The following is a 10,628-nucleotide window of genomic DNA, read 5'->3' on the forward strand; positions in this document are numbered from 1 at the left end:
CCGCCTGCCTCTGCCTCCCGAGTGCTGGGATTAAAGGTGTGCGCCACCACGCCCGACTGTATTTTTACTTATAATTTTAAAGAAGACTTTGAGAAGCTTCCTTTAATTTTGTATTTTTATTAAAACAGTAAAATTCATATTTTTAAGTTGTTTTCTAAAATATACCATAATATTTATAATCATAAAAATATTCTAGCAAATTAACAAAAATTAGGAAATATTAAACAAAATGGGTGTTATCTATAAGTGTTGAAATGACTTTGTTGATTGAAACTATTGTCTATAGGGATGTTGTATATTTGGAAACATTTTGAATTTGAGGCTCTCAAATAAGAGTACTTGAGTACATGAAACTTAAAAGATACAACTTTGCCTCCAACATTTTACTAAGGATCAGGGTATTTATGACCTTTGGCTTTTAAAACACTATTTGACAAAATAATTTTCATTTCTTGAGGTCTTATGTATGTGTTAATGTGAATTGCTTAAATGATGTTTTTCATTTAATAAGTAGTTCTGTTTTGTTCTTTTTCATAGTTACTCTATAGCGAGAAAGGACATTAAGGAACTAGACATTCTCACTCTACCAGAATCTGAGCTCTGTGCTAAGCCAGGTAAGTGAAAGCAATCAGTTTATTTCATGATGTGACCTTGTTTGGAAAATAACAAATACTGACTATTGCGTGTTACCATATTAACTGTTTGGAATCCTATATCCACCCTGTCATCTGTGGGCTGCATGTGGCCCAATACAAAGTCAGCAACCTAACAGAGTGAGCGTTTTTTGCCTCTTCTTGCCTTGCTGCCTGCGCTTGGTTTCTGAGTGTGAACCTCACAGATAATGTGTTGGACACACCCGAATGATACTCTCACTTAATGGCATTTTTTTCATATCTCGATAAAATGTTTGGTTTATAAATTGTACAGATTTAACTTTGCATATTTAATCATCAGTATTTCTTCTTTTTGGGGGGTGCAGAAGGGTTGTCTCTACATAGGTCTGGATCTCACTGTGTGACCTTGAACTCACAGAGATCCACCTGCCTTTGTCTCCCAGCTGCTGAGATTAAAGTCATGCACTACCACACCGGGGCTGACCTAGTTCTAGTAGTGGGGCTGTAGAGATGGATCCGTGGTGAAGAGCACGGGGCTGTAGAGATAGATGGGCCCGTGGTTAAGGGCACGGGGCTTTAGAGATGGACCCGTGGTGTAGAGCACGGAGCTGTAGAGATGGACCCGTGGTGAAGAGCACTCATTACTCTTGCAGAGGACCCAGGTTTGGTTCCCAGCACTCACATGGTGGTCCGCAACCATCTGTAATCAGTTCTAGAGAATTTAATGCTACGGGTGGGTTTGAGTATGCCCATAAATAAATACAGGACGCTCAGACATAAAATAAAAGTAAATCTTTTTCTCTAAAAGGCTATTTCTAATCTTTGCCAGGCTTGGTGTCACTTAAGAGTTGTCTACGTTAAGGTCGCTAGTTCCAGGCTAGATTGGGTTACAGAGTGACACAGTGAGACCCTGTCTCATAACAATAAGCAAACATAAATGCCTACAGATTGTAATAAAATCTACATGGTCTTCTGACTCATGAGACACCCTGATTTCCTCTCTCATTTTGAGAATAATGGCTGGACTTGGGTTGAGCCTTCAGACTCCGAGCTGCAGGCATTTCCCTCCCTCCATTCCATAGCAACTGCTCAAGTCCATGTTTCCTTTCAGGGCTGCGAAGAGCAAGTGTCTTTCTAAAAGCTAGAGTTGTTCCTGATAATTGGAAAATGGATATAAGTGAAATCCTCGAGTCCTCCAGCAGTGATGATGAAGAATGCCCAGCTGAGGAACATGAAGAGGAGAAGGAAAAAGAGGCCAAAAAGGAGGAAGAAGAGCTGGTAGGTCAAAGCTGTGGTTGGTTGGTTGGTTGGTTGGTTGGTTGGTTGGTTGGTTTGTTTGTTTTCTAGTGACAATGAATAATACCTCTATGCTTTTGCTCTCCGTCATTTGTTTTTGTCTGAACCATTTCTTACCTTAATTTGGTTGAGGAGTTGTGGCTGTTTGGCTTAGAGTGTAGTATATAAATCAGGACTGGTTTTCAGCATAAAGTTACCAAAAAGTACTTTTCAGTGTTAATCAACAAGGTTTTGGGGAGGGGGGGGGGATCAGGTATTTTCCATGTTTACCAGTGGTCAGCGTGTGTGATATAACTGTTACATCCTGCCTTCAGGGTGCTCTGAGACTCAGAAGTTAACTGTCCTCAACTGGCAAAGCTAAAATGTGCAGTGTAGGGATTTGAACCCTGGTCTTGGTTCTCCTAACTTAGAAACCTTTTAGGGGGTAAATATCCTAATTACATTCAAAGAAAAACACACCTGGCAGCTTTACAAATCATAGAAAAAACTATAGATTGTGTTTTTATCATGAGTGGGTTCTTTGTACTGCTGCCGTGTTGTGCGCTCTGTGAGTGTGGGTTACAGAAACCATCCATAGGGTTACCGTGGCTGCTCAGATGCTGCCTGGCTGTGGAGTCGCCAGTGTTTTGTTAAACGGGATGAATTTTCTAGTGTAATTTCAGTTATTGAGAGGCAAAACAAAGCATGAGTTTATTGAAAACGACCACCTATTTGAGCATGAAAAATTCTGCCTTGAAAATGTGCGATGCTTTTGTTTGTTTTACATGCACACGTGTGAGCTTTTGGAATACCACGGCTAGATTTATATGTGGGGAAGAATATATGCTGGTTCTTGCCTTTGACTTCCCCTGCAGCATTTGGCTTTTTACACTCTGAAATCAGAATGGCGGTTCATACTTACAGGCTGCCTACAGAGTTGCCATAGTAACATGCTGTTGGTTTTAAGTGAGCATGCTCAGAAAGACAGGACGGTTCAGCAGAGGCTTGGCAGGCTGCCAGTGGAGGTTTGCCAGCTGCTGTGAAATGGGCTGTCTTTCTCTTCCTTTCATGTAATGTCTGATTTTTCTGTGGAAGAGAATGTAAGTGGTGCTGTATAGCCCTGCGGATGCTGTGACCTCAGAGGGGACAGCAGATATTTGCCAATCAGACTGACATGCCCAGACCCTGCACTAGTAGAAGGGGAATCTAACCGTTTTGCATTTGAAAGGAAATGCAGCACATAGGTAAGACTTTTTTTTTTAATATTTAGTTATTGTTTTGGTTGACAAAAAATGGGATTAAATAAAAATTTTAGATGTTGATTATATGGCTGGTACGGTGGAGCTCATAACCAAGCGTAATTGTTTCTTGTAAAAGACAGTAGGAATCTATTTTTAGAAGATTAGAGGGTAAAGGGGATTTTTCTCCAGCATAAGATAGCTTTTGGAATGACTGTGCTGAGACAATTTGGCAAAAAATTTGTCTCGGGATTTAAATTATGAATATTAGATGTGATATCTGAATTTTATCTCTATGTAGTCTTAGGTTGTGTGTTTCAGGGTAAATAGGCCACATTTTCAGGGTGTGAACTCTTAGCAGTCTGTGGTTAAGCTTTTGGATTTCTATTGAACATTAATTAGGATCTTATATTGCCAAATGCTGAAAGAAGGGTTAGTCTCTTTATTTTTGCTAATACTTTTAATTAGTCTCCCTTCCAGAATGTATTTTCCCTATCCCTTAAAAAAATAGCCTGAAATTTTAAACAAAGAGGCTAAAAAGAGCTTTGAAAGAAGTTGCAGAGGTGCCTCTAAAACTGTAAATGTCTATGTTACAGTGATTAATTCTGTAATATTGTAATGTTTCATTCAAGTGGCTAGTGAGAAATGCTAGGAAAAATGCACAGAGTAGAGGCTAAAATTTGCAGGGATAACAGCAAAGAAAAATTCAAAGATAAGGACACTTAGAAAAATAATGTCTCCTTACAGTGTGTTACTTTTGAACTTGCAAAAATTTAGTGAATATGGTTGCTTTATTCCTTCCAGAAAAATAGCAAAAAAAAAAAAAAAAAAAAATCACAAACTGTAGACATGCTTTATACAGTTTATTCTACATTATTTTTCAGCTGCTCATTTTCCCACTGTTTGGCCTATTGACACACGCTTGTTGTAAAGTAGTTCTCTGGTCACCTCAGTGGGCTTTCTTTAGTGAGATTTTGTTTGTTTCGGGGGGGGGGGGAATCAGCTGCATTTCTTGCTGTTTCTTGCTCTTGGATTTGAGATTTAGTTGCTGAATCATTCTAACTCGTCTTGAAGAATAATTCTTCAAACAATTTACCGTGCTGATCAACCAAGAGCTGCTTTAAAGCACACATAGCAAGAGAAGAAACCTGAGTGTGATGTGCACTGGCTGATCTGAGGAGCCAGGGCCTACCTGGCTTAGTCATTATGGGCCTTCCCCACACCAGTGAGGCTAACTGCTGTATTACAGTACAGAGCGTAGCTCTCCCTCAGATGGACGGATGCTGGGCTGCTTATGAGGATGGAACACTGCTCTGCAAGGATCTAAAGAGCCTTTGGAACATTCTGTAAACCATTAAACAGCACTGTAGATCGTCAGCCAGGGTAGGTTAGCAAGCTTATGCAGCAGAATCATACAAGTGTTAGTGTTTCTGCAGTGCGAATGAGCAGCAGCCTCTTCATGCACCATGCTTCGCAGATTCAGGCGTAAGTCCGAGCAGTAAGACTGGAGATCATACAGCTTTCAGGGAGCAGGAGCTTTTTTATTTAGTATTTTATGTCCTACTCAGAGGATACGTCAGGCTTTGAGTGGAAGCAGTATGTCTCAGGCTGTGCTTGGAAGAGACTTGTGGATGGGGCAGGAATACTTCCTGTCTGTATTGTTAATTGCAACACATAGATAATTAGGCCAAAAAAAGCTGCTTAGAGATTATTTTTGTGGTCTTATTTAAATGTCTTTGTTAAGAAAGTTTTATATTAGAAAAGACATTACTAATTTTTTTTTTTTTTTTAGCTTGGAAATTTATTGGAAAGTCCAGATGAACTAATGATAGGGATTATTTTCTTCTTTTGACTTAGGTTTATATTGGATAAATGTAGGGGAGTTTTCTAAGGGTGAGATGTTAGAGGATTAATTATCAAGAGGAAATTAACCAGTTTTAGGTTAAATCATTATGACTTTATCAGTAGACTTTGTGTATCAGATTTCATGTTTAACAATGAAAATTAAAATTAGTGAGTTTTTTTATAAGATCTACTCTTTTTAGTCCAATGTATCGACATACTCATTTTTCCAATCTTGAAGCTTTTATAGGGATTGCCATATTTAATGCCCAAGATAATTTTCCTTTATTGTAAAAGTCATAAGTGCTTGAGTTTTTTAATTCCTGGAAATATGACTTCATTTTTTTGGTATTTGAATCAAATGTCATCTGTGTCAATCTATGACCATGTAGATTAAAGGCATTTGCTGATGATTATTCGAGATCACTTTGTGTATAGACCCACAGTAAATGCCTGATAACTCAGGAAAACTATAATGTCAGTAAAAGCTTAAGGTTTTAGATGTAATATAGATATCAAAGCTAATTTTAATAACTTCACTTACCAATAATAATAGACTTTAAGTAGATCTGACACAACAGCCTTTAATGAATACCTTAGATACTAGCTTACATTCAAATACAACAATTTGCTTAAATTTAGACTATTAAACAAGGAAATAAAAAATAACAGGGCAGAGATGGTTAAGGGGCCAAGAGCATGGCAGATTGTGCAAAAGACCTCGGTCTGGACGGTTTGCTACCTAGCACCCACATGGCAGTTTGCAAACATCTCTAACTCCAGCTCCAGGGGATCCAGCGCCCTCTTCTGACCTCCTCAGGCACTGAGTGCATATGGAGCACTTGTGTACACAGGCAAAAACATACATACACATTACAAAAGAGAAGTCTCTTTATTCTTTTAATTTTTTTTCTTTTTTATGAGCACACTGTAGCTGTCTTCAGACACCAGAAGAGGAAATCAGATCCCTTTACAGATGGCTATGAGTCACTGTGTGGTTGCTGGGAGTTGACCCCAGGACCCCTGGAAGAGCATTCAGTACTCTTAACCATTGAGCCAACTCTCCAGCCCTGAAATCTCTATTTAAGAAGTCCTAATGAGTTTTGAAAAGTCTTTACTCTTTTACCCTAAAACATAAACAACACGAAATTCACATGAAACTAATGATATTTATATATTTGTTCACATAAATTTAGCTACATTTTAAAAATAGTTACTGTGTAGAGGTGTTCTATCTGTATGAATGTCTTTGCACTCCTTGCAGACCTGGTGTCTATGGAGGCCAGAAGGCGGGTGTCAGATTCCCCTGGAACTGGAGTAACAGATAGCTGTGAGCCACGATGTGGGATCTGGAGATCAAATCCAGGTCCTCTGGAAGAGCAGCCAGTGCTCTTACCCATGGAGCCATCTCTCCAGCCCTCTAATACAGCTATATGTTTGGGTTTTTTTTTTTTTTAAGTTTTATGTAATCAGACTTTATATTAGTGGTCATATAAGAGGTTTGAGTGACATTAAAAACTTGATGATAACCAGCTGGTAATGGTGCATGCCTTTAATCTTAGCACCTTGGAGGCAAAGGCAGGAAGATTTCTGTGAATTAGAGACCAGCTTAGTCAGGATTACATAGAGAACCCCTGTCTTGAAACACAAACACACACACACACGCACACACACACACACACACACACACACACACACACACACACACACAGTATATTCAAACAAATAACAAGTAAATAAACAAACAAATAAATAAATGGTCTTGATGAGAGCACTGCTATCACATCTTGATTATAGTGTATGTATCATTTCAAGTGGAAAAATTATTAGGTTTAGTTTACTGTTGAAATTAAGAGTCATAAAATTATTTTAAGTGGGATGGTTAAGTTGTGAAACTGCATCTTGCAGTAAATACATCACTTCCTTTGTGCTCCTGGAAGTGTTTGACATGTGTGTAACACTGCAGAATGGTATTCCTGTAAATTTTAGGATCAGAGTTAACTGGCTCTCCAACTATTCAGTGTTTGCAATCAAGTCATCGTCTTTGAATGTCACCTTGTCTCTGGCTTTGGAAAGAAACCCCTAAGTGTTGGGTGGGAGCAGATTATAAACTGCATGAGAGTAGACTTTAGACCCAACAGCCTGTTCTTTTTCCCAGGCACACTTAACAGCATGTCGCCCTCTGAGAGCCAGGTCCCTGGGGTTCTGCTCTGGATCGGAAGTCTGAGTCTCCCTCTCAGCTCCCTCTCCCACTCCTTTATCCCATTCCATTCTCTTCCCACCTCTCCTGCCCTCGAGTTTACTCCATTTGTCTGTCTGTCTGTCTGTCTGTCTGTCTGTCTGTCTGTCTGTCTGTGCTTACCCTTTTGTCCAGGTTGCTCAATTGCATCTGTCATTGTGGTGTCTTATCCTCTCATCACAACCAGACCAACTGCTGACAGTCACCAGAGACCTTTAGCCAAACAACAGTGTGACTCATCTCATCTGACACCTTAGTAGCATTCAGATGACATGACATTACATTTGTTTTCTGGTTTACTTCCTAACTAAATGATAGAATGACCCCAAATCTCTACGTACATCTCAGATGTCTCTTGGCTACAGGCATTTATATAAAACTGTCTGTTTTTTGTTTTTTGTTTTCTTGTTTATAAGTACTCAAACTCAGTATGCACACAGCGTCTCTTACCTTCCTTCCTCCCTTCCTGGCCATTCCTAATCTATTTTAATAAAAGCACCACACCCAGTTGCCTAAGTCAGATACACAGAAGGCACCTTGATTCTTTTCTTGGTCCTTCCATCTGAATCCATTCAGATACAAACCCTTTGTCTTCTCCCTCCTTGAAAAGCTCCTTACTTTGCCCACTTCTTTACATTTTTACTCTGCTGCCCTGGGTCCAGGCAATCACTGGCTTTCCCTAGACTGGGGCATTAGCTGTTAGCCTGCCCCCCTTCCCCTTCCCCTCCCCCAGTCTCTTCTCTGCACTAGATCTAAAGCTAGTTTTTTCAAACCAGAAACTACATGTGATCCCTTTGGGAATAAATAATTTTAGGACACAAAAGAGGTGGTTTTTTTTCACCTTTTTACTTGAAATATTTCTAAAGCATGTTATATAATATCATCTCTTTTTTCAAAGCAGTGTACTTGGCATTACTTAGTGTCACATTTATTCCAGGTTTATTTATTCAGGAAATTCACCGCTGTCAGGACCTTTGGACCTTACACAAATACTGCCAACTTAATTTTTAAAAGTTATTTCTCTTCTGTTTTATAGGTAGTCATTTATGTACATTTTATTTGTGTAGAGGAGGCTCAGCAGCCATGCTGGTCCGGGGCTTGACCTCTGGCTGAGAGGCTTGGTAGCAAGCCACCACCACTCCCCACTGAACCATCTCCCCATCCCTGGGTATTTAAGGCAGGAGCTCTAGAAGCCTAGGCGGGCCTCAGATTTTGCTGCGGAGCTAAAGATGACCTTGAATCCCTCCTACCTTCTTTACCTCCAAGCTCTGGGATGGCAACTGAGTCCTTCCATTTCCTGCTCTACTATCTGGTTTTGTATCTGAAACTTTGTACATAGTTTTTTTTACTTTGTAGATTGTTCATTAAAGGTCGATTTTAAATTCTCCCTCCCTCCCTCCCTCCCTCTCCCTCTCTCCCTCTCCCTCCCCCTTCCCCTCCCCCTCCCATCTTTTATAGGATGTGGCCTTGCTCTGCGGCCCAGGCTGACCTTGAATCCCAGTGCTCATTCATTCTCTTGGCTCTGCCTCCTGAGTAGCTGAGATTACAGGTGCAGGTCATTGTATCAAGCCTTTTCTTTTTCATTTTTTTAGATTTATTTTATTTTATATGTATGAGTATGTTGCCTGAATGTATGTTTGTGCACTGCATGCATGTTTGGTGTCCAGGGAAGTCAGAATAAGGCATCAGATCCGCTGGAACAGGAGTTAGAGATCCCTGGGAGACACTGTGTGGATGCCGGGAGTCAAATACTTCTGCAGGAGCAGCAAGCATTCCCCCCCCTCCCCCAGACAGGGTTCTCTGTGTAGCTCTGGCTGTCCTGGAACTCACTCTGTAGACTAGGCTGGCCTCAAACTCAGAAATCCGCCTGCCTCTGTCTCCCGATTGCTGGGATTAAAGGCGTGTGCCACCATGCCCGGCTAGCAGCAAGCATTCTTAACTGTTGAACTATCTCTCCAACCACTTTAAAAATATTCTTAGGGCTGGAGAGATGGCTCAGCGGTTAAGAGCACTGACTGCCCTTCCAGAGCATCTAAGTTCAATTCCCAGCAACTGCATGGTGACTTACAACCATCTGTAATGGAATCCAACACTCTTGTCTGGTGTGTCTGAAGACGACAATAGTGTATTCATACATATAAAATAAATAAATATTAAAAAAAATCTTGGGGCTGGTGAGATGGCTCAGTGGGTAAGAGCACCTGACTGCTCTTCCGAAGGTCCAGAGTTCAAATCCCAGCAACCACATGGTGGCTCATAACCATCCATAACAAGATCTGACTCCCTCTTCTGGAGTGTCTGAAGATAGCTACAGTGTACTTACATATAATAAATAAATAAAATCTTTAAAAAAAACAAAACAAAACAAAACAAAAAACCAAAAAAACATTTAAAAAAAAAAATCTTCTTGGGTGTTAGAGAAGACATAGCTCAGCAGTTAAGAGCACTGACTGCTCTTCCCGAGGACCAGGGTTCAGTTCCCAGCACCCACGTGGGGCTCACAACTGTCTGTAACTCCGGTTCCAGGCGATTGACACCCTCACAGACATACGTGCAGGCGAAACACCAATGCACATTTAGCAAGTAATAAATAAATTTTTAGACATATTCTTAAAAGATTTTTCTTTTTAAATTGAAGTCGTTATTAACCATTCCACTGAGGCACTGTGATATATCTGTTGTATTAGAACATTTGCCACCAGTAAAATATCCTCTTTTTTTTTTTTTATCACTACTAAAATATATACCTCTGTTAGGGTTTGAACAAGTGAAGGTGACTCATCCAAAGAATTTTTTGCTTGTTTTTACAGACTTGTTGGTTTTAAAATGCAAACTGCCTACCCTCTTATCAGTATAAATGTGTATATTTAAGAGATTGTGTGTGTGTGTGTGTGTGTGTGTGTGTGTGTGTGTTACTGTGGATGGAAGTACTTAGATACACCACCCCACAGTGCCTTCAAGGCAGACTCGCTAGCTCAGTGGACTGTCCAGTACCCTCTCTAGTGTCTCATTTTTTCTTATGAGAAACTCAGCGTTCACAAGCGCTTCGGCTTCCGTCCCCCTTTTCTGTGTTGTAAATGAGCGCAAGGTGGCAGGGTGTGCCAGGGATTTGTTCTTCCTCCTTTCTCCCCAGGGTACCCTGGCAGCTCGCGTATGGCGCATGGCCCATATTAAACCCTCATCACCTAGTTTGTGAAGAATGAATAAATGTGGATTATGTAAAATCTTGGGAAATTGCTGTGTGAAACAAGTTGTCGGACTGTTGTTTGAAGTTAATTAGAACAGTCTTTGACACCACTTCTCTTTTCTTCAAAATACCTCATTTCTTACACAATGTAGTCTAGGTTCTCTCCCCTCTCCTCTCTCTCTCTCTCTCTCTCTCTCTCTCTCTCTCTCTCTCTCTCTCTCTCTCTCTCTCTC

General features: G+C 40.4%; 1 protein-coding gene across 2 annotated transcripts in view; it reads left to right on the forward strand.

The window, feature by feature from the left end:
* Positions 1 to 10,628, forward strand: part of Arid4a (AT-rich interaction domain 4A) — a 67,582-nt gene that overhangs the window by 27,745 nt on the left and 29,209 nt on the right. For both annotated transcript variants that reach the window (XM_021201598.2, XM_029541108.1), the window contains 2 exons: positions 538 to 614; positions 1,726 to 1,892. In XM_021201598.2, the coding sequence (XP_021057257.1) occupies positions 538 to 614; positions 1,726 to 1,892 (244 nt within the window). The remainder of the gene's footprint in view (positions 1 to 537; positions 615 to 1,725; positions 1,893 to 10,628) is intronic.

The sequence above is a fragment of the Mus pahari genome, chromosome 7 (genome assembly GCF_900095145.1).
Source record: "Mus pahari chromosome 7, PAHARI_EIJ_v1.1, whole genome shotgun sequence".
Lineage (NCBI taxonomy): Eukaryota > Metazoa > Chordata > Mammalia > Rodentia > Muridae > Mus > Mus pahari.